The sequence below is a fragment of the Rhinolophus hipposideros genome (genome assembly GCF_964194185.1).
Source record: "Rhinolophus hipposideros genome assembly, chromosome: 10".
Taxonomy (NCBI): Eukaryota; Metazoa; Chordata; class Mammalia; order Chiroptera; family Rhinolophidae; genus Rhinolophus; species Rhinolophus hipposideros.
Window position 1 is genome coordinate 23,919,857 of NC_138056.1, and position 25,062 is coordinate 23,944,918.

The window sequence follows — 25,062 nt, forward strand, 5'->3', positions numbered from 1 at the left end:
AATTAAAATAATAACCTACAGTGTTTTGTGTCCAGACATTAAGAGATACAAAGGGTTGCCTTCTCCCAAAGAACTCATTTGGTGCATCGGTGCATAGCTTCCCAAGGGCAGTACTTCGAAGGTGACCATAGTGATATTCTTTGTCCCAAAGAACTCATTTAGCAGCATTTACATATAATTAGGAAAAGCAGTCTTTTTAAAGCCACCTACATATAAAAACTTTACTGTTTGTCATACCTTGGCTTTACATAAGCACTTTTTCTGAAGTAACTTTGCATCTTGCACTTTGTACTTATTTTAATCCTCTTTAATCAATATTATTTTAATTGCAGAAAAGTAAATTACTGTTTTCTAGGTTCTCAAGCTGTTATTTAGAAAATTCAACAAATTTTCAAGATAAATAATTATATATTGTTATAGATAGATAATTTAACAATGGAAATGGGTATGGTATGTCTATTCATCAGAAACATGGGCAATTATGTCAAGTTCTAGTCACTCCTAGATTTGTGGCCTATTGATTTATTTGTTAGTAAATAAATCCCTTCCAGATTATCCCTCTGAAGAACAAACTCCCTAGCAAGTGTTTTTTTGTTTTTTTTTTTTGTTTTTTTAAGAAAGAAAAGCATTGATCCCACTCCTCATAATGAAACACAACTGATAGCAAGAGTTACCAATGGAAACCTGCAAAATATGGTGAATGCTATGCAATAATTTAAAATATAAAACCAAGCAATTATATCAAGGCCATCAATTTATTCTGAAATGTCAAATTCTGTGAAATATTTCCAACTGAAAAGAAATCCTAAGAGTGGGTCTAATATTATGACTTGGGATAATCTAATGATTAGAAATTCTTACTTTTTATATATTTAACACAAGAAATCTACAATCTTTATCTGCATAAAGAATATAAATAGTTCACAAGTTCTAGCTATGACGTGCATATCACAGATTTTTTTGAACCATTAAAATAAACAAAAAAGTGCTGTCTTCTGAATTGCAAGATACGGAGTCAAAGTTTCTTTTCAAGCTGACAATGATGAAAAGTTCAGGTCCAAGATGCCCACAAAACTTCTGTTGTGTAGCACTCATGTTTATTCCTCCTTTACTTCTTGCAGTTTGTCAGAAAGGGCTGAATTGATATGTTATTTTGGTTCAGGGAAAACGACCATTCAAATAGCATGAGTCTCTTGTACCATCAGGACGTCAAGGTGAGCTTAATGAGATGGGAGTGACATAGACTTTTTAAACACCCGAAACCCTTTTTCTGGCCCAGGGTATGGTGGTGGTGGTGAAACACTGTGTTTTCTGGTCAGTGCCACTGCCTGTTCATAAGAAGGTAATCCTGTGTCCTCCAATGAAGGTGGCGATGGAAACAAGACAGACTCCTCGGGTCTTCTGAAAAGGATGGAGGGAGTGTGCCTGCCCCTTGTCAGGTAGGTGGCTGAAGAACTAAACAAAGAGATAGCATTTAGATGTCGAAAAGGCAGCATTTTTAGGTTAAGATGGCAATATTAAAAAATCCAACTGACTGTTTTTCTAAAAGTTGAGCCCAATTTATTAATACAACAATAATTTCATAACAACGGAAACAGTCTTGGTGTAGTGGAACGATCAGAAGTTTTGAAGTCAGACATGGGTATGAAACCAGATCCTGTCCTTTCATAGCTCAATTTCTTCCTCTATAAAGTGGGGATAATAAAAGCTACCTCAACAGAGTGGTTCTGTATGGCTTGAGAAAGATGTTGTATGTGAAGCAGTGTTTAGAACACTATATTAAGGACTCAAAACAAGCTAATTCCTTTTTTTTCTCCTGCTCCTGGATGAAAACTTTCTCAAAGTATGGTGTGAAACCATCCAGGCTTTGTTGAAAGGCAGGTCAACTCCAGGCCAAGGAAACTGATAGCACAGAGATCACCACAACAGCTGATGCCTGGCTCTCTCCCCTGTCCCCTCTGCCTGTACATAGATCCTTCCTAAACAGTCACATCACTCTTCTCCACGGAAGTCTAGCCTGCAGCCTTCTTACCATCGAATCGATTCTAACTCCTGTGCCTCCCTTTCAAAGCCTCCTTCATTCTGGCCTTGCCTTATTTTGTATAGCTCTCTGCTCTTGCCAAGGTGGCCTCTTTTGTAACACTCCTCAGTATGTGCAATGAATTCTCAGTCCTGTCTCTGGGCTTTCTCTGGTATTGTTTCCTTTCTCACATTATGTGTTTCCCCGAATCTATCGATCTAAGCCCAACATTAAAAAAATTGTTTTAATATGGCCTCATTCAAATCCTACCATTTTCACAACCCTTTGTCGCTATACCAACCAATGAAAATAGAAATGCAGCATGGGTCTAGTGTTTTGAACCTACATTTTCCCTTCTCACTTGCAAATTACAAAATGACAATTTACACATTAGTAAATTGATCTGTTTAGACTGTGAAGCTGGCTGTCAATGAAGTATCTATGCATAAATTAAATTCCTATATTTAGGGCTAAGAAGATAATTAAAACTCATAGGTAATCCCCAAACTCTAGTCAATATTTATGATATTCTTCCCAACAAGAGAAAGTTTAGCAGATACAAAATTCTATAAACTTTTCCAAACTAAGTCAGTCAATTTGCATCTTAAAACACCTTTGCTTTGGAAGTAATGAGATATGAAGTTGGAGGGAAAGAGACGGGAAAATTGCAGAGAGAAAAGAAAAAGAAAAGATCTGTGTAAATCTAGGAACTGGATAATCAGCCCTTCAACAGTTGAGAGGTGATTGAGAGCATTACAAGTTTACTTAGAGGGCTCAACACAATTCCTCCTCTGTCAGGAATCTGGAATGTTTTCATGGTAGGCGAGTCACTTGCCACGTTCATTAGCTTGTGACAAAAGTTATATGTGTTTATAAGGAACGAGAGAGAAAGATGTTTTATTTGAACAAATAAATTTTTGCATGTTGACTTTTGAAATTTAATATACAGAAACAATATAAAACTACATCAAAGTCATTAAATACCTAACAGCATTTCTTAACTACATTTTAAATGATTGAAATCAGAAAGTACACACCAATTAACATCTCAAATAAACGGACAACATCATATTATGCCTATTTTACTCCATAAAATATAGAAACTAAGAAATGAAAAAAACTTGTTTCCCATTTCTTGGCAGGTTTTTTTACAGTGGAATGAGACGAACATTTCTGGCAATGATCTTATTTTTCACTTTTTTCTTTCTCAAATATTTCCTCACCCTCCTCCCACTCTCAGACTTACAAAATATAGAAAGAGAAGAAATAACTAGGCTGGAAGAATTTCTTGGGACAATAGATGAAAAGTATGTTAATAAGAATTTGAATGTTAATCCCAACATAGGAGAATGTTTGGTGAACCTAGTGTGAAACGTCCCCTAAAACTCAAAGGGTTGCTGTGAAGATCCGAGGGAAACAACAGATGTAAAAATGATCTGTGAACTGCACGGCATTATCCTGTACCAACATGAAACATAACTAATCTGACTTTCAAAATAAGAGATATCCAGAGTTTTTAAATTTTAACACACAGAAAACATGCATAAGAAGAAAACTTTGCCCCTTCTGTCTTTGAATTCTGCTTTTAACCTCATTCAGGGAAGAAGCTAAAAGGTTTCACAGAACAAAAGGCATAAGGTAAGAAGATGTAGTGGTATAGAAAAGCAAAAAATGAAGAAAAAGAGGGGAGAAGAGAAAAGAAAATGTCAAGCATGAGGACACTGAATAATGGTTATACTGTCACAGACATTGAGTACAATTATTAAACGTGAGGGCATATGTGAACTTTTGGAAAACCAGGATGAATTGGGTAAAATAGAAGGAAAGCTAAAAGGCAAGAAGAATGTCCAAAGACAAATGTTGCCTATTTCTTTATTAACCTGGGAGTTTCCAGGATTTCCCCAGTTTGTGGAGAAAGCCACATTGAATAAAATCTTAGTCAAAACTCCTAGAAAATGGAAAGACTTTGTTCATTTCCTGTCTATTAAATGATAAATTAATAGAAGTCTTTCGGCTTAAAAGATAGTGGCTTAAGGGGTGCCAGTGGGCTCAGTTGGTTAGAGCGCATAACACCAGTGTCGCCAGTTCGATTCCCACATGGGCCAGTGAGCTGCCCCTCCACAACTACCATGTTTCCCTGAAAATAAGACCTAGCCAGACAATCAGCTCTAATGCGTCTTTTGGAGCAAAAATTAACATAAGACCCGGTATTATATTATATTATATTATATTATGTTATATTATATTATATTATATTACATTATATTATACTATAATGTATTATATTAGACCCAGTCTTATAGTATCGTAAAATAAGACTGGATCTTATATTGATTTTTGCTCCAAAAGACGGATTGGAGCTGATTGTCCAAGCTAGGTCTTATTTTCGGGAAACAGGGTAGATTGAAAAAAATGACTTGACTTGGAGCTGATGGGTCCTGGAAAAACACACTGTTCCCCAATATTCCACCCCCCAAAAAAAGATAGTGGCTTAAGAAAAATTAAACAAATTCTTTCTTACTTTCTGTTACTTCTCAAATTTTTACAGGATTGATAGAAGTCTGACAAACTCCATGCCCATAGGTCATATAAATGTTAAGGGAGCTCTTCAGGAACTCCAGCCTGGGGATAGAATTACAACTTCTGTTGCCTCTGTCCTCTGCCCTCTTTGCTGGGATGTCCTCCTTTCTGCACCCTTCTGGTGGGCATCCTGAAAGGCTCCGTCCTTCACCTTCTGTCCTTTTGTCACACTTAAAACTTGACAACTCTCATGGCTTGAGCTTTTATCCTCCAACAGATACATCCTAATTCTACATCTAACCTCTTACCTTAACAATAAAGAAAAAAATTGTATTGTGGTAAAATATATATAACAAAAAACTTGCCATTTTAACCATTTTTAAGTATGCAATTCAGGGGCATTAATTATATTCATAACCACTATTTCCAGAGCCTTTTTCATCACCTGGTTATTATCATGCCCTTGTTCACAGAATTTGGAATTGTGAATAGGGGTCTCTAAGCATCAATTTTCAATAGCCTGTTTAGCACCTGGTGCTTTTTTTTGAATAAGGTTATTTTACACTTACTCATCTGTTCTTACTGAGAAGATAACATAGAAGATAATAACTTTTTATTCTGATGAGTATGTTGAGGTTCTATTATGCAAACAATTATGGCCTGTAGGAATCTTTATGAAACTATATTAATGTACTATTATCCTCAAGTAGTAACCATTTTATTTTATTAATTTTTATTTAAAGTGTCAATAAAAATAGTTGAATTTAAGAGCTAGTTACACTGTTTCTATTTGGGTAGCCATATGGCTGGATCAGGAAACACTGTGACTCAGAGTAAAATAAACTATGGGACTTCTTGCTTCTAGAAATAATGTGGGGACACTGGTATCTGCCTCCTGCTTAAGAAGGAAGCATTGCACAATCAAGCTGACATTTGTGAATCTTCTTATATTGTTTTGAAGGACCTAAGAAACATCATTTTTAAGTTTTTATGTAAGTGTTAATTAGGCAATGAAGTAACTGTCATAGACTAGAGGAAACTGGGGAGACATGATAACTGAATGCAATGTGGTATCTTGATTGGATCCCAGAGAAGAAAGAGGACAATAGAAAAACTGATGAAATCTAAATAAGGTCTGGCGATCAGTTAATAGTAATGTACCAATGTCGGTGTGTTAGTTTTAAAAATGTACTATGATAACATAAGATGTTAACAATGAGGAAAACTGAATGAAAGATATATGGGAACTTTCTGTGTTATCTTTGCAACTTTCCTGTACATCTGAAATTATTCCAAGATAAAAAGTTTATTTAAAAAAATAGGCAGCCATTTTTTAATCCATGTAAAAATAACACTATAGAATGTATAATAGTGAATTAAATATTTTCACTTGGTACTTACCCTGGATGCTGTTGCCTATTACACTTAGTGATACAAAGATAGTAACCAAGTAATCCAAAAATAACCAAAAATACTCCAGCAGCAATTAGTCCAGTCAGAAGGCCCATAACATCAATTTTCTCTCTGTTACCACCTTAAGAAAAATCATTAAAATAACTTAAGTATCACAACCTAAAAGTACCACCTATGGGTTCAATAAATTTAACCCTGGGTCTAAGCATACTATTAGGCATCTAATAACTAATACTGATTTCTTTAAAAGGTCTTTGTGCTAGAGACAGGAACTGGAGAATTTTTAAATGGCACTTCCTAGAAACCCTAGTTACGGTTTCATTTATTTTAAATAGGTCATATTAAATGGATAATATTCAACACTAAGTGGCATAAACGTAATCTTTGTTCAGCTAGACACACTGTGATATTAACTAAGATAAACATATTGAGCATCCTGTGTAGCTATGAGGGGCCCTACCTAAGTGGAATGAAAGAATGGCTGGCAAAAAACCCACCTGACTAAAAGGCAGCTCGAGAAGATCGATCCAGATAAAAGCGGATCTTCCCTCTCTAGCAGTTACTTGATTCTGTCTAACGATCTTAACTTGCCTAGTAGCATAAGAGTAGCATTCACTTGTAATGGTAAAAAAGGCAAAAAAATTAAAATAGTTTACTACTTGAAACCAATGGAGTCCAACTTTTATTGTGTGCAAATGTTGACTTAGCTGAGCTCTTTAGAACAGCGGTAAGCCTATTATCTCATTTCCCTTGTATCTCACTGAACTTGATTTTCAGTGTGTAAACAGATGAATGTGGCCTTCTCTGTCTTAGACAGCCTAGTGTATTATTGAGAAATCTTCCTTGGATTTACAAGGTATGTATGTTGAGCAACAACCAAACTCCATGGAACTGAAGTGTATTATAAAAGAGAGGGTGTGGGAAAAACATTACATTTGATCAATTCTTGTCGTACCTGATTTTGTGGCTGGTCCTTTAATCGAATATGCCTGCCAAAATGCCACCTAAGAGAAAGGTAAAATTTCTGAGTTTATTCAATTTCTTTATTATCATTTCATTTGGTCCCAATGGCCTAGACTAGGGGTGGTAACTTCTTGGCATGTGCCACAGGGAGGATACCAGTTCATTCAAGCAAAAGGTTGTGACTCACTCTAATTAAAGCATGAATATGCACTACTGTTTCTCCCAACTCCAGAACTGGTCAGGGGATCATTGCCCGTGCCAGATCTCTACCACTGTACCCTGCTGGTCACCCTGCACCCGCCCGGAGCTCCCACTCAGGCATCAGGGAAAACTATCACATTAGCGCATCAATGAAAGTACCAAAGTTGGAAGCTGAGGCAGTGGACTTACTACCATATTTGAAAAGGAGTCTGAATTTTTCTGTGCTAAATGGGCTCTCAGTTTGCCAGGAGACTTTATTGAAAGGTGTTTATTGACTTGGAAAGAAATCTCTGAGATGGTTTCAGTTCATTGTTATCTGAGAGAATGGAAGCAGATTTTAAGGAACCATGATAAAAATAAAAAACGAATTTGTGAAAAACAATAAAATACCAACAAGCATAATTGCAAAGTGTAGACTTTGTTTTCCTTCTCTAATAGACGTGGCACATATTAGCAGGGTATAGTTTTAAGAAAAAAAAAAAAAAAAGAACTAAGTTCCATTAACACCTGCATTTGAAGGATATCTAGAGAGGTGCCTGTTGACCAAAGAGTAAAATGGAACTTTTGAGGAAGGAAAAAGGAGAAGGGGTTATTTAATCTACGAAAGCAAAGAATCTGGGTCACTTGACATTCATCAAGAATATGCCAGATTATAACAAGGACAGTGCTGTCTGTCTGTTTTGTACCTTTTAAAAATTAACAGATGGGATTTAATGATATTTTAAGGGAGAATTTCTAAAAGTTTCTCCCTTAAATTACAGATATACCAACCATTAATGTTTATAGTCCTAAATGCAGGGACTGTATATTTTGTATCTTCAGTCTCTAGCAGAGCACTTGGCATATAGCAGATTGTCAATACTTGAAATATAAATACAGTAACTGAAAAAGGTTAAGTCACTGATAGGAAAAATTGCTCTGCGTCTTGAATGATTGAAGCCTGAGTCAGAGAACTAACTCAAATTACATCCTGAAGTTTAATTCACTCAGCTTCATGATTGGTTTTGAATTATAATAAACATTAAACACAAAAAAATCACAGCATAATTGATAATTTGCTAATCACTGTAAGCCTAGTTAATTAAGTATAATGCCAAGTCCAAATTTAAGGTTAATTAGCATTTTAAGGAAGTAGAAAGAGATAACAGCTATACAATCCTGATTTTATTTAAAGCATAAAATCTCTAATGACTGAAAGTGCCATTCCCCCCCCCCGCCGCTTTCCTCCAGTCTCCCCCCCCCCCAACTCTGTTGTTTCTCAGTCTAGTTGTGTAGAACACAGCTCCCTGGCCCATGATGGTATTATGAGCCTTGGGCCACTCATAGCAGGCCACTCATGCTGGCCACCGGCCACTCATGAAAGCACACAGCAGCACTCGGCTGCCCAGCTCCAGGAAGAGCTGTTGTTCACAATCTTAGCTGTAGAGGGCACAACTCACTGGCCCATGTGGGAATTGAACCAGTGACCTGGGGGACAGGAGCTCCAGGCTCCAACCAACTGAGCCACCAGGCCAACCCCACCATTTTCTTAAGTATAATTTAATAAATTTTCAGTCAGTTAACATCATCAACCAAATTACCGTTTTATCTTCATCCACAAAAATCTCTCTGGCTTCTTCATAATTACAAAGTTCTTCGTTGCACTCTCTTTCTAGGTCACCAGGAGTGAAAAGCTCCAAATCAAATCTATTATATAGAAGGTGTCTATGTATGAAAGAGTTTGCTTCTTCTTTTGATGTAAAGACTAATAAAGAAATAGAAAGATTTCAAACACTGATAAAAATAAGGAAGAAAATTCCTGTGAAAAAAAGTGAATAGTTCTCTTGATGTGGTTAAATTATACCAAACTTTCTTGTATGGTTTTAAAATCTGACAAAAAGAAATATCATCAGTAAAAGTAATTTCTGCTAAATATGAAATACAAATATTAGCATAATTGCAGGAAATACTGGAGTTGATTATGTCCAAAATTATTAGCATAAATGAAAATTATTTAAATATTATTTTTTCCCTTCAGAAAATTATTTTTATAATTTTCTGAAAAATTACAATTTTTCAGAAAATTGTAAATAACAGTCCAGACTATTTCTAAAGGGTTGGTTCGCTATTATCTTGACTGATTTGTAAAATGAACTAAATAATCACTAAGATTTCTTTATGTTTTACAATTATAAATTAATACATTTATATTAATATTGTTATATCAAGTTTGTACTAAAACATAAAATTTGAAACTTCTAAGTTAATAAAATTGTAAGTTAATTATAAGATTAAGTAAAAGACATTCAGTCCCTCCCAAAGGAGGACTTCCACCCAACCCCAAAATACATGTTTACAATGCTTTACAAGACTCTCTATGTTTGCTGGGAAAGTAAGTGGTAAACAAGATAGAGTTAAGCACAGGTTAACACAAAACCAAAATATTCCACCATTTTAAATATCCTTTCGTATTCTAAGAGGCAGACCAGTGGCAGTATTTTCAAAACCCACAAACTTTAAACTCATTCTGGTATTACACAAGCTCAAGTGATCTTGCTCCAGATCACATTACTGAGACTGGAATTCAGAAACTCTCTGAGAACTGAATTAAATGCTTGAGAGAATGTAAAAGTATTAATACTTCTCACCGCTAAACATTACTAAGGGAAGTATATAGTAAAGTGGGCAATTGAAAGGCTGCTCAAGACGCACAAGAGAGCGCGTGGCCTGTTTGAAAACTAAAACTGATTTGTGAATGACCTCAGGTTGGCCATTTATTCTTAGCCCCTTGAAGACAGTCACATCTTGTCCAAGATATTTTTTCTACTAATCAATCAATCAATCATCTTTCCAAACAGGTCTGAAACTTACAGAGCTGTTTTGTTCACTGTAGTAGCCATGAACCACATATGGCTACTGAGCATTTGAAATGTGGCTAGTGTTGGGCTGGCCTGGTGGCTCAGACGTTTGGAGTGCCGGTTTCCTAACACCCAGGTCACCAGTTTGATTCCCATATGGGCCAGTGAGCTGCGCCCCCTACAGCTAACACTGGATTTCTGCTAAGATCGTAAGGTAGGCAGGGGAAAGGCACAAGGCTCATAATACCAGCATGGGCCAGGGAGCTGTGTCCTACACAACTAGACTGAGAAACAACAGATAGAACCGGAGTGTGTTGCGGGGGAAGGAGGCGGAAAAAGGGGAAAAAATGTGGCTAGTGTGAATTGAGATGTGCTGTAAGTGTGCAATAAACACAGGATTTCAAAAACTTCATTTAATAAATGTGAAACATCTCTATGTTTTATATTGCTTATATTTGGAAATGATATTTTAGGTATATTGGGTTAAATTAAATAATTATTAAAATTATTTCCACCTATTTTTTTCTTTACCTTTTCAAATGTGGCTATTAGAAAATTTTAAATTATATGTGGTTCACATTCTATTTTTATTGGCCAGTACTATTCTAGCATATTCATTTAAATATTATAAATAACATATATGGGCTATTTGAACCAAGAGGGAAGCTAAAGTGGGGTCATTGTTGAGAATTGTTTTGAGAAATATTCTAAGAGGCAGACGGGTGTGTGATAAAATATTTCCGTTCTTTCTTTTCCCTTGTCTTCTTGAAGATTTTATGCTTTCTCCAAATTGAGGCAGAATGAACATTTTTCCAAGTCTCCATCCTCTTGTTGGGATTCTTGCAATGGCCTTCTAAGGGGTCTCCTTCCTCCCCTATAGACTTTTTAACATTCTGTTGTAGCCACACTGGCTTCCAAAGCTCTTGGTTCTCTGCTGCCTTTCTACTTGCCATTTCCTATGAATAGAGCTTTCTTTCAGTTTGCTCTCTCACTTCCTTGAGGACTTTTTTTTCAATGTTACCTTGAACCCCGATTCACGCTTGCCCGTCTCTGGCACTCCTCGTCCCCTATTGTACTTTGTTTTTCTCCGTAGCACTCATCATCATCATCAGGTGTTCTATATGTTTTACTTACTTATTTGTTACCACTCTAGTCCCCTTTCTAGAAGGAATGTTCCATTAAAGCAGAGATGTTGATGTCTGATAATAAGAGGCACTCAAAAAAAATCACTACGTGGATGAATTAACTCAACTTTCCTATAGTGGGAAGGGACTCTTGCACCTAAATTCTATCAGTTGAAGCAATTCATAGGTATAGTCCGGTGTTACTCAGCTTGGCATAGGTTTGAAACACTACTCCTGTGATAAGTAACTCCTAGCCTGCCTAACTTAGCTGTACTTACCACATGAAACACAATTTCAGAAAGGAGAATTAGAAATCTGCCTTTGTGTTACTACTTCTCAGATTTGCCCAGATCTTTACATTTTATTGGCTAAAAAAAAAAAAAAAAATCAGTGCCAAATTTCTTCATTGTTGGTCTTCTGTTCAAGTAGGTTATCTGAGTTCTAAAAATACCCCAACCTCCAAATGGCACTCAATAAAGCCACTTTCAACTTGAAAGGAATATAAAAGAGTCATGAGCATTTTTATTGTTCGTGAAGTGTATGTACACCAGTAAAAATCCTCACCCCTACATTAAACATGCCTTTCACAGGCTGTTGTTTGTCATTTTCCTGAGAGTGAAAGTTCCAATTTGGTCAATGGTTGACCTTCGACCTTCTGTGCTTTACCAAACTTTTCTCTGCCTACCTTACGATCTTAAGAGAAATACATTTTTTCTTGTTGTTTGGATTCCAAGCGACCTTGAAATTGCTTATAATCGAAAGAAGCAAACTTCCTTGCCTCTGGAGCATCCTGACCGTCCATCACAGTTCCTCTGGCCTTTGTGCTTTTGTATCTGGCTACTCAGATTCTCTTCCCATCTCTATTTTTCTGTGCAGTTCACCGTTTTAAACCCACCAACCCAGATATTGCATTCTCTTCCTCGCCCCTGTCTCTCCATGTTTTTTAAAGAAATTCCTTTTAAGTCATTTCAGCTCCACCTGTGGGCTTCATCAGAATTTAGCTGAAGGTCCCTTATCTTCCTAGTTACTTCTCATATTTCCATTGCATCTCATTTGCAGATGGAGAGCATTGGCTTCTGTGTGATACAACTCTCCTGAGACAGTTACTGCTACTCACTCTTTCCTCTTCTCTCAAGCTCAGTTCCTACCTCTGTCATAGAGTTCATGGAGATTATGTTTACAGCCCTGCCTCCCCAACCAATGAAGAAGCCCTTCAGGGCTGAGATTACAGCCTTTCATTTCAAACATCTCCAGTATCTAGCATAGGGCCTGGCACATAGCATGGGTTAACAAAGTGGTTACTAACTGAATGAGTTGGCTTTTTAAATATATAGGTTCCTTGTTTACATTTCCCACAGATATCACCAGCCTTCTGCACTCAAGTATGCTTTCTAAATAAATTCCTTCCAGAGTTAGTGATGTTCTTGAGAGTATCTTTTATGTGCATATCGTGTGAATAAATGAATACATTCACAAGTATTCTGGGGATCAGCATCTGGTCCCACTGAGAATTGACCATCAGCTTTATATGAGAATGGACTTATCTATACGGTGCAACTTGGGAGGTACCAAGAAGAATCTCCTTCTAAAAGTTCTCCCTTTCCTACTAGCTAGCCTATCGAACTGCCTAGAATTCTGCCACTGGGTTTGAGTCCTCTGGATTAAGATTATTGACCTATCTTAAAATACACACACATACACACACACACTCCTAGAAGGTTTAACACACTCAGCTGTATTCATCATTAATAAGTCACCTAGGAGTACTAGTGTAACAGATCCTTCCCAAATGAAAATGAGCTGAGAGTCAGATCTGATGAGAAGGAATAAGGGACAGGAATGTGTGGGGAAATAGATCCAAAGTACCGGCACTGGGTAGGAAGCACAATGACAAGGCTGGGTGAAGGATGCTGAGAGCCAAAGCCATTTTTGTTTTCCTGTCTGGTTTGTCTAGATTAGGCTTCTAAACCGTGGGCAGGAATCAGTCTCTTCGTGACCTGGAACCCACAAGGTGTGGAATTCTAGGTCAGCAAGCCCCAAACCTAATCTTCTCACAACTATCTGACTATATCCAGACATTTAAAAGTAAAAAAGAATCTCAGAGATCATTCCATTCCTCACCTCCATCATTTGACAGATGAAGAAATTCAAAGCGAAAGGTGTTAGGTAACTTGCCCAGGGTCTTATAACAAGTCCAGACTAGATCTCGGACTCTGTGACCATCTTTCCAGGAAGACGAAGTAATTATGCTCATCATAATTACCACATAGCCTCATCTCGAAAAAAGGCACTCACTGATTTTCAGCAGTTGAACTAGGTTCTCCATTCGGTTAACCACAAACCACGTCTTAAATATACACATTTAAACAAAAGAACCCACAGAAATCAATTTGTATTAATTGTACTTAACATAACAAACCACAGAATTACCCAAGAAATCCCAAATTAAGGAATATTTTAGTGCGTCTGTGATTGATGGGGACATGTCATTTCAAATACTATACTTTCTCTTTTGAGATCTGTAATATGTGGCTCGGGTTTCCAAGAGGGTTTTCTTGGAAACAAATCACGCTTACCTTCTTGCCCCGCATGGCGAGACTCCTCTGGACTTGTTGTGCAATGAGGAAACGCGAAGGTAGCTATGGGCCATTGGCTGAAGAGAACCAGAAGTGTGAACATAGTCCGGCAACGGTCAGACAAACTAAAACAAACAAACAAACAACAGAAAAGCACGTTACAAAGAAATATCCCTAGCTCAACACTTTGAAACTTACTCACCGACCTGTTGGGCTCACAGCCTCGGGGCAACTGTGCTCCGCGCGCGGTTTCGGTCGCCCGAGTCTGATCCGCGCCCAGAAAGCGGCCTTGAGGACGCCTGGGGACAAATGCCGCGCCCCAGGGCTCTGCCCACGGCCGAGTGGGCACCTCGCGTTCGGATCGGACCTGCACCCCCCCCCCCCCGGAGCCAAGCAGCGGGGCCGCGCACCTGCCGTTCTGGGCGCATGTTCCCGCAGCTCCGGGGCCGAAGCCCGGCCGTAGGGTAGCGCCTGCGCCCGCCAGACCCTCGGTCCCCAAATCTCCCAAATCTCCGCGACGCTCCGGGCCCCGCTCTCCGCCCGCGCTCGGGCCGAGGAAGCGCCTGGGGTCCGCGGAGGGACGCCCGGGTCAGCCGGGGGACGCGCGCGACGCCAGCTCCTGCCTGGATCCCGGGAGGCCGCGGAACAACAGACCAGTGGGAAGGGGAAGCGGCGGCTACCTGGAGAACACCTGGCGGCGCTCCTCCTCCCGGGGGCGGGCCGGCCTGCGGCGGGCGGGCGCGCGGGTGCAGGCGTCTCCAGGGAGCTGGCGCCTGGCTCTCCCGGCCGCCGGACCTTGTGCCCCGACCCCCGGGCGGGCCCCGCCGCCCGCCTCCGGTTCGGGCCCCTCCTCGGCGCGCGGGTGGCTGGTTTGGATTCGTTTCTAGACTCGGCGTTTTCTGCGAATTGTGGGGAGCGTTTTCGGGGCTCAGGGGAGCGCCCCCCGCGCGTCGGGGGCTTTTCACTTTGGGTTGCACTAGGCTAGGGGTCTTGTGGTTACCTTGGGGCAACGGTCCTCCAACGGAGATCCGGAAACGGGAATAAAATATGCATCCGAGAAGATACACTTCATTAGTAATATGAAATGGAAAGTGACGTTAAAATTAGTCGATCATATTGGCTCTCAAATTGTGGTCCGTCAGATCTGGGGCGTCTCCAAGAGCTTTTCAAGGGATCTCTGAGGTCAAACCTATTTTCATTATGATATTAAGACATGATTTGCCTTTTCCATTTTCAGTCTCTCATGAGTGTGTCTTGGAAATTTCCAGAGGGCATTTGACATGTAATGACGCCATCACTCTGCTAACTAATAGAATGCCTACGTGTGTATTTTTGTGTTTTCAGCATTTTTACGGTAGATTTAAATATCAATATGTATATTTTACAGAGATCTGTAGAGATCAATAAAAAGTTTCTTTTCAGTATTTCTGAACTCGTATAGCTATTTCTGATCATACCTGTCAGGATACATATAACCTCATTATTCTCCAATAAATAGTTATCTTGAAATCTTGAACACAACAAAAAGTAAGTACACATTGTTGTCTTGATTTGAAACAATGCTCTGAAACTTTCTCAGTTTTAATATGTAATAGAAGTACCATTAGATATCATTCACGTAAGTAAAAGCGCTTTGGGACTCTGATAATGTTTGAGTGTAAAGAAGTTTCCAAGATAGAAGAATTTGAGAACTGCTGCCCTGAGTAATGAAGGCAGCAGGTGGACAAAGGACCTCTAGCAGGTGATGTTCTCATCCTTTCTTGTCCAAATAACATGCTTAACAATTCTTTGGAACATCACTTAAGGTTGCATGCTTTGGCCAAATTGGCTTGACACTTGCTGGAAGCCAGAGTAAATATTTTTTCCCCCTTTTGATCTTTAATTCGATTTCCACCAAATTCTCTTTTCTCCCCACAAAGGCTGCTATTGTCTATTTTATTCTAATTATTTAGAATCAACTAAATTCTTCCTAAGTCTTCTGCAGAAGATTTTGTTTTCACTGATTTCTTCTAGACAGTCCTATTCCTTTTTCCTTTCTCCCAGTTTCTTCCTCCTTGATTTTCATTTGCCCACCTTGTTCTCTAACCTGTTTCTATGCTAGATCCTGCTTCTCTCCCTCTTCAATCCTTTTATTGTTCTTAAGCAATTTGGATCAGACTGCGAAGAGACTAGAAATGATTTCTTGTGGTTGACATCCTATAACAGGAAACACCTTTGTTAGAGTACCCCCATTATCCTATTTATTCATTCACGTAGCCAAACTATATCACTAAGACCTTAGGATAGAGAAATAATCACCATAGCCTCTGTTTTGGAGAAGAATGTAATCTAAAATCTATATCTATGAATGTGGGCCTGTAAAGTTCTTATCAAGGGCAAGAACTGTCTTATTCATCTTTACATCCTCCATAGTACCCAGTAGAGTACCTTTTAGGTTGTTTGTGCTCAGTATAGTTGTTTGTTTTGTTTTAAGATTTTTTTTTTATTGGGGAAAGGGAACAGGACTTTATTGGGGAACAGTGTGTCAATCTTAGTTGTGGAGGGTGCTGTTCAGCTTCAAGTTGTCCTTTCAATCTTAGTTGTGGAGGGCGCAGCTCAGCTCCAGGTCCAGTTGCCATTGCTAGTTGCAGAGGGCGGAGCACCATCCCTTGCGGGACTCGAGGGGACTCAAGGGGACTCCAGGGGACTCGAGCAGACTCGAGGGATTGAACTGGCAGCCTTGTGGTTGAGAGCCCACTGGCCCATGTGGGAATCGAACTGGCAGCTTTTGGAGTTAGGAGCGTGGAGCTCTAACTGCCTGAGCCACCAGGCTGGCCCCTCAGTATAGTTATTTGAGTCGAGGCAATTTATTTTCAGGTAGGAAAAGTACCTCACACTATATTGGGAATGGCAAATGGTAAGATGTCTCATGTGGAATCAGCAGATATGAACTTTAATGACATTCCTTGGTAGACTGCACCCACCTACGTATCTGGGTATTTGGACCAAAACAAATGAGGCTTTGTGCTCACATCAAATATCAGAGTTTATAGTGTGAGAAGGGAGGCAGATACAGAAATGAGTCTGTTTCTCAGTGGTGAAGTACATATCTGCGTGTTTCCCTGTAATATTGGATCTTAAAAAAATAGTATAGTATTTGGCAGTATGCACACAAACTTCAGCCACTATGGAACTGCGAGATATTTTCAGATTAGATAGAAAAGAGAAAAGAGTGTAACCAGAAACAACATTGTCCAAGATTACTGATTTCTTCTATTTACTTGTTGTGTTCATTTTCTTATTATTGTACTATTTGCTTTTTTACAATCACAATATTCTTATGCCTTTCTTCCAAAGCATTTTAAATGCTCTTATTCTGGCAATCTGTGGAGTCGGGCCAGGTATTATGATTCTCATTTTACAAAGAAGGATGATGAAGTATGAAGTAAAGGGTCTTGAATAGGCCAAGCAGTAGCCGGGCTCTTGATTCTTTCCAGTGCTTTTTTTTTCTTTTTCTTTTTCTTTTTTCTTTTTTTGAGTTATTACCAAGCAGTGGAGGGCAGTATGTAAAGAATTATTTAATTTCAAAAGAAATAAGAACAAAATCAGAGCATTGAGATTAATGTGATAATGCTTGTTTGAGTTTGAGCACACACCCACCCACTTACCTGTGTGAATTCAAGAATGAAATGGAAACTCACTTTACTGTGTGGGCATGAGGACTGACTCAAGGACTGTGACAGGAAATGTTACAGTTGCCACCATGAAGCCCTACAGTGTAAGATCACATTCATTTCGTTAAAGACACCCCGATGAGTGTAACATTGGGCTACTCAGAACAGGAGATGCAACATTACTGAACTTGATGTTTCTGTGACATTTTAGCCTTGACATTTCAACATCAATTGCTTGCAATTGTGATTCATCCTCCTAAAATCAGCAGGTGGAAAATGAAAGACTCCCACTGTTCACGGTTAATTATATATTCTTATGCAGGTATTTTCAGATTCAAAAACCAGGTAAAGGGGTTAAAGATTCTTTGTTAAAAGCAAACATTTGCTGAAAGCCCTCTAAAGAACTTTTGATTAGAGCTCATTTAATTCTATCATTTAAGTTAATATAAAACAAATAAAATCAAGAACAGTGTGAGAGGTCATCTGGTTTCATATCACTCTGTAGTAATAAGAACTATGTGTCAGTGTCATGCTTAAAAAAATAGTAGTCCTTGAAATCCTTACAGAGCACAGAAATTTGAATCAGTGTGGTTCTGAGCTGCCTGCAGGATCCTGTGACAGGGACTTATGTTACCTTTGGTCACAAAACTCTCACTCTGTTCAGACCTTGGCATTTTTACAACTATAATTAATTCTTTGACTCAGGTTCCTTTTTACATCATAATCTTACTGTCTGATTGCCACACCTATTTTTTTTGGTAGTTGTTTCCAACTTTTTAAAAAAATTAGTTTCAGGTGTACAAAACAATGTAATAGTTAAACATTTACACCCCTCACAAAGTAATAACCTCCCTCCCCCAATCTACTACCCCTCTGACATCGTATATAGTTGTTACCATTCCATTGACTCTATTCCTTATGCTGTATTCCACATCCTGTGAATATATATATTAAATTATATTTGACATTTATTATTATTATTATTATTATTATTATTATTGTCTCTATTTTGGAAACCCATGTTCAGGTAATCACGATGTTCTAAGAAAACAGATTTTTTTTTCATACATAAGTTTATTTGGCATCAGTCGCAAAACCATACTTTCCAGCCACAATTGTGAAAGGGGCATTTCAACAAATCATGCATTTCTAGCTATACAGTCGACAGTGTTTAAGAAGCATTCATTAATTCTGCATGAAAGAAGCATTACAACGTAGTATTGATATTACTGGTATGGTTAAAGACACACATTACATAGAAGAAAGTCGACAAACCAGTCTCGAATTTGTTCTTCTTTGGTGAAGAATTCACCTTTGTTGTTTTACGTACCACTCTGGCTTCAAGCTCTCAAATGAGAGTTCTTAAACACTGAGTTTTGAAATATAAAATGCAGGTTTTAAAGCATTATTTCATTCACCGATGTATACTAATGGCTTAGTAAAATTTATGGCTGTTCTTTACCAATCTTCAACACTGCCAAATTGACAGCTCCTGAGAGCCAGGAACAAAATATACCAGTCTTTGTATCTCACCTGGCACATCGCAGGATTTCCTGTCTGCTAAGTGAACAAAAGAATGAATAAATTCTAGTCCTTGAATTTGCTTCTCTCTAGCTAGATGACTTTGAACAAATCATTTCTCTGAGCTCTATCTGCCTTTCCTGAGACATTGTGGTTTGGTTTGAATAAACTCTAAAATTCCTTCCTATGCTAAAATTCTACAGTTCTTTGACAATCCTTAATAATGGAAGTGTACAGAAGGGTCTATTTAAGTGAGTATCTCATTATTCTTCCCTATATAGATAGTCTTGGATTACTTGCTTTTATATAATTTATGTTATTGAAAAGGAACTCTTACCATATGACCCAGCAGTCGTTGTTCTGGGTTGTTAACCTAAAAATAAAAGGCCTTTCAAAGTGAGAGGCAACAAGCATTTATTTGAGATCAAGAAGAATAGCTATGTGGAAAGCACTGATTCAGGCAGAAGCCCAAATAGTGTTCCTATTAGGAGACAAAGGCAAGGGATATTTATGAGAAAGGGAAAAGGAACAATTGCAGGTTGTAAAGAATCATTTCACTTCAAAAGAAATAGGAAAATATCAGAGCAGTGAGATTAATGGATTTGGATTAAGGTAATAATGCATCTTTGAGTTTGAGCACATACCCACCCACTTACCTGTGTGAATTCAAGAATGAAATGGAATAGAAAAAAGACCTTTCTACTGGTCAGATAAACTAACATAGTGATATTCATTCTTAACAATGTTTTTAATTTTCTGTCTGGTAGCCATCAGACCATAGTCATAATACCTGCTTTCTTCTTGTTATCTTTGCAAACAGTTCTATGGGACACAATGTTACTTTAAGCCCAGTCTAAAGATTATTTTTTTCTGTTTTAATTTTCCAAAGGTTTGAGATGTAAGATGTGCAAGGCACTTCCTCTGTTGTGACACATCCAACTCCATTTTAAAATGGCTCCATTTATATTAGTTTGTGTGTGTTTTTTTTTAAGATTTTATTGGGGAAGGGGAACAGGACTTTATTGGGGAACAGTGTGTACTAACAGGACTTTTTTTTTCCCAAGTCAAGTTGTTGTCCTTTCAATCTTAGTTGTGGAGGGTGCCATTCAGCTTCAAGTTGTCCTTCCAGTCTTAGTTGTGGAGGGCGCAACTCAGCTCCAGGTCCAGTTGCTGTTGCTGGTTGCAGGGGGCATAGCCCACCATCCCTTGTGGGAGTCGAACCGGCAACCTTGTGGTTGAGAGGATGCGCTCCAACCAACTGAGCCATCTGGGAACTCAGCGGCAGCTCAGTTCAAGGTGCCGTTTTCAATCTTAGTTGCAAGGGGCACTGCCCACCATCCCTTGCGGGAGTCGAGTAGTTGAACTGGCAACCTTGTGGTTGAGAGCCCACTGGCCCATGTGGGAATTGAACCAGCAGCCTTCGGAGTTAGGAGCACGGAGCTGTAACCTCCTGAGCCACTGGGCTGGCCTATATTAGCTTTTTTAAACAGGGTATCCCAAAATTTTGAAAACACTTATTCATAAAGATATATGTATTCCTATGTTCAGAAGAACTATTTATAATAGCCAAGACATGAAAACAACGTAAGTATCCATTGTCGGATGACTGAATAAAGAGGATGTAGTACATATATACAATGGAATAGTACTCAGACATAAAAAAGATGAAATATTGCCATTTTTGACAACATGGATGGATCTGGAGAGTATTATGCTAAGTGAAATAAGTCAGATGGAAAAGGACAAAAACCTTGTAAAACAAAAAGCAATACATGAGCTAACAAAAACAAACTCAGATACAGACAACAGAATGGTGGTTATCAGAGGGGAAGGGGAGTGGCGAGAGGACGAAATGGGTTAAAGGGTCAAATATAAGGTAACAGAAGGAAACTGGACTTTGAGTGCTGAGCATGCAATAGAGTATATAGATGTTGAATAATAATGTCGTGTACATAAAACTTATATAATGTTATTAACAAATGTTACCTCAATAAATTTAGTTAAAAATAAAATAAAAAATCATTCACATCAAAATATAAATTTTAGAATTTGTGTGTATACACAATTATGTATTGTGTAATTTGTTCACCCACAATTATTCAAGATGGGAAATTAATGTAATTTTCTATGCAGCAAAAGAGATAATAAAACATTTTTAGATTTACCTTCATTGGCCTCTCTGTAACTTGATTTACACTTTTCATTCTTGTGTTATCAGGTGACATTACTGCAGAATTTTTTTCTCTAATCAGGACTCATTTTATTTTTTCCAACTTTGCTGTCTTTTTCTTGGATTTTATAATACATATATTTACACACACACACACACACACACACACAGAGAGTATTTTTACTACAATTTTCCCTGTTTTAGCTCCACCATTGCTTCAATAGTATATTTGTTCCTCAAAAGAAAGAGAAAATATTCTTTTTTTTAAAGAGAAAGGACTCTATTATTCTTCTTAAAGAGGAAGATCAATGTGCCCATATTTCTAAATTCTGAGGATAAAAGATAAAAGTTTAAAAATATTGAAGCAATGTTTTGTTCTCTTCCATTTTCATTCATATGTTCTCTTTTCTATTTCCAATTCTATTTTTCCCTTTTATTCCTTCTTATTTCTTCAAAGTTGTTATTTTAGAAAATAGCATTGTTCAGAAAGCATATGATTACCCACATTGATGTTATTTTACACATATTTGTGTGAATGTTAGCAAAAATAAATTTATGGATCATGCACCTTTTGGTGAGCATTTGTGTATATGTATGCAGTTAGCATCTCAAAAAGCTGAAATATGTTAAAAGAGAAATAGCTTGTTTAGAAATAGCAGAAATTAAAAGGAAGTTTAGGTTTTTTAAAATACATTGTTATTCCAGTCTTATTAGCATTAATATGAAATATCTTTTATCCCCAAAACATTCACCTCTGGTATCCTACTACCTTCAATGGGCTTTTGAGAATTTATGCACACTGAAGTAACAGCTGAGCCTTGGAGAGCAGATTTATTGTAAAAACATTTTAGGTTTCCCGAGTTGCTAATAAACTAGAATTGCTGACCCTGTCCATGAAGATTTCTAGTTCAAGATGCTTTTAATTTTTTAATATGTTAACTCATAAGCCCATCTTTTCTAACAACCAAAGTCTTTGTTTAACGCATTGACAAACAGGTACAGAATTTTAAAAAATGTATATAAGGAAATGTGGTAAGTGAATCAGGGGGAGCATTGAAAGTTGGATTTCTGGTTTCTACCTAATAGGATTTCCCCTTCACTCCATTGGCATTAGAATTCCCTTAATCATTTAGTCATCGCACTTATGATTCACATCCTATGAATTATGAAGAGTTTCTTTTGTTCTCTTTCAGTCATGAAAAGGTGAGTTCAAGATGTGGTGCTGACACGTGGCGTCAACATCTCATGCAACGTCTCATGCAATGAAAGACATACTTTATCTTTCTTTTTTTAAAAAGATAAATTTACAATTATTTAATAGCTAAGCAAGACATATCCTTTATAAAATATCCAAATAACATAGAAGTTAATTAGTAAAAAGACACCTTTTCCAAAAGAAAGCTGTTAAAATAAATTTCCACATAGCCCAATCCTTTTTTCGTGAACTCTGAAGGACTGTTTAAATGCTTATGTCATAAGAAATTTTGTTGTATTAAGTGATGACTCCTTGGACACGTGTAATATTGCAAATATTTTCTTTGCACAAACTGCTGTGATGCATGTTTTACAAATGTGTTTTTAAGAGCAAGTTGCCTTTCTCACATCTTACTGCAAAATTAACTTCAGATGACTTTAAGAATAAAATGGGGGCTGGCCCGGTGGCTCAGGCAGTTGGAGCTCCAGGCTCCTAACTTCGAAGGCTGCAAGTTCGATTCCCACATGGGCCAGTGGGCTCTCAACCACAGGGTAGCCAGTTGAATTCGAGTCCCGCAAGGGATGGTGGGCAGCGCCCCCTGCAACTAAAGATTGAACACCGCACCTTGAACTGAGCTGCCACTGAGCTCCTGGATGGCTCAGTTGGTTGGAGTGTGCCCTCTCAACCACAAGGTGGCCGGGTTCGACTCCCACAAGAGATGGTGGACTGCGCCCCCTGCAACTAGCAATGGCAACTGGACCAGGAGTTGAGCTGCGGCCTCCACAACAAGACTGAAAGGACAACAACTTGAAGCTGAACGGCATCCTCCACAACTAAGATTGAAAGGACAACAACTTGACTTGGAAAAAAAAAGTCCTGGAAGTACACACTGTTCCCCAATAAAGTCTGTTCCCTTTCCCCAATAAAATCTTTTTTTTAGAAAAAGGATAAAATGAAAAATGACCCTATAAAATAATTAGAAGAAAATATAAGTGGATATCTTCTCCTAGAGTAAATGAGGATTGTCTGATAATAAAATTTAAAGAAAAATGATAAAGGAAAGATTGATACATTTGACTTCATAAAAATTAAACATTTTTAGACATTATAAGACACTAAAACTTAAAGGCAAATGACAAACTGGGATAAATATCTGAAACACATGCTAGATAAGAAATTAAGATCTTTACCCTTTAAAATACCATAACAAATCAACAAGAAAAAGACCATTAAAAAATAACAACAGACATAACACATAGAAAAACAACTGACAAAAGAGGAAATACGAATACATAATAAATAAATCTTAGAAAATGTTCAGTTTCACTAATAATCAGAAATGAAAAGTCAAATGAGATTCATTTTTTGCTAGCTACATGCAGACTGAGAAGGGGATGGTAAAAAGGGCATTCATTCTGCGTTCACTATTGAAATAACCATTTTAGAAGGCATTTTAGCAATTCAATAAGTGTGGAGATTCTGTTCTTCAACATTACAAGAGATGATTGCTTAATCTTTTTTTAAAATCTACCTATTGCATTTTTGTATTGCTGATTTGTAAAGATAATATCTCACGAATCATTCTCATGATCATTATCTCATGAAACATTCTTTAATTGCTGAACTAACGTCTCCTTGTTTTACCTACTTAACCATTTTCTAGGTATACCACTAACAAGCTCAATAAAGTTCTAGTTTATTCATAAAAGTTTTTAAAAAATTAACAAGCTGACTTCAATAAAGTGAACTGATTACCCTTACCCCCAAGACTTTTCAAAAAGTTAAGAAATACTTTTATTATTTTCTATTACCAAAGCAATACTTATGTTTGTTGTAGAAAATGTTAGGGGATAAGGATAAGGAAGAAAAATGTCTAAATCTCCTTTTAAGTATACCACTTGGAGTGCATCATTCCAGGCCTTTTTCTGGCCATAAGTATATGTATGCATTATACATGTTGTCAGATTAACTTCCAAAAAGGGTTATAAACATACATGCCCACCTACATATAATGGAAAATGACCAGCAATACCATAATTTCTCCTTGTCAACAGTAGATATTAACATTTAAAAAAATGGTTTAAAAGTATTTTCTTTTTTTAATTAGCTTTTTTTCCCTACATACTTAATGGGTATTTGTAGTTCTCTTTTTTTTCTTTTCTTTTTGAGTTCCCTATTAGTATTTTTTGCTGGAGTTTATTTTAGCCAAGTGCAATCCCAAGAGAGCTGGAACTGTTTTGTTTTAGTTGGGCCTAATCTGTCTTTTCTTGGAATGTCTACAGAACAATAAATTACCATTTATCTATGGTTTGTTTTTCAGGCAAATTGTAATCACTACAATTTATAGAAGTTACTCGAACCATTTCACTTTTGCATTTAAGGCCATATTAAATATCTTTCCCTTAAAAAAATCAGTTTCTTAATGATATCTCCTTAAGCCCTGTAGGGGATACAAAGATGAATAGTAACATAAATAAGATTTTTTAATTGAGATAAAATTCACATAACATAAATTCATCATTTTAACTATTTTTAAGTGTACAGTTCAGTGGGTTTTAGTATATTCACAATATTGTGCAACCACCACAACTACCTAATTCTACAACATTTCATCACTCCAAAAAGAAGCTCCATTCCCCGTAGTCAATCATTTCCCATTCCCACTCCTTCTTACCCCTGGAAACCACTGATATACTTCTGTCATTGTGGATTTTCATATTCTGGACAATTCATATAAATGGAATCATACAATACATGATCTTTTGTGACTGACTTCTTTCACTTAACATAATGTTTTCAAGGTTCACCCATGTTGTAGCATGAATCAACACTTCATTCCTTTCTATGGCTGAATAACATTCCATTGTGT

At 37.5% G+C, this 25,062-nt stretch overlaps 1 protein-coding gene across 1 annotated transcript; it reads right to left on the minus strand.

Annotated features, from left to right (window-relative positions):
- Positions 1–614: 614 nt before the first annotated feature.
- On the minus strand, positions 615–14,357 carry PRRG4 (proline rich and Gla domain 4). The gene is made up of 6 exons (XM_081062901.1): positions 14,065–14,357; positions 13,655–13,779; positions 8,698–8,861; positions 6,909–6,957; positions 5,942–6,074; positions 615–1,455 (listed from the first exon to the last, which is right to left on the minus strand). Exons 2-6 carry the CDS (start codon positions 13,755–13,757, stop codon positions 1,221–1,223), a joined length of 684 nt encoding a protein of 227 aa, XP_080919027.1. The 5' UTR covers positions 13,758–13,779; positions 14,065–14,357; the 3' UTR covers positions 615–1,220.
- Positions 14,358–25,062: the final 10,705 nt, after the last annotated feature.

Coding starts and splice junctions, on each gene's coding strand:
- PRRG4 (XM_081062901.1), bottom strand. CDS start 13,757: ATGTTCACACTTCTGGTTCTCTTCAGCCAATGGCCCATAGCTACCTTC. Junction 8,862..13,654: donor TCGCCATGCGGGGCAAGAAG/GTAAGCGTGATT, acceptor TTTCTTTATTAG/TCTTTACATCAAAAGAAGAA. Junction 1,456..5,941: donor AATAGGCAACAGCATCCAGG/GTAAGTACCAAG, acceptor CTCTTTGTTTAG/TTCTTCAGCCACCTACCTGA.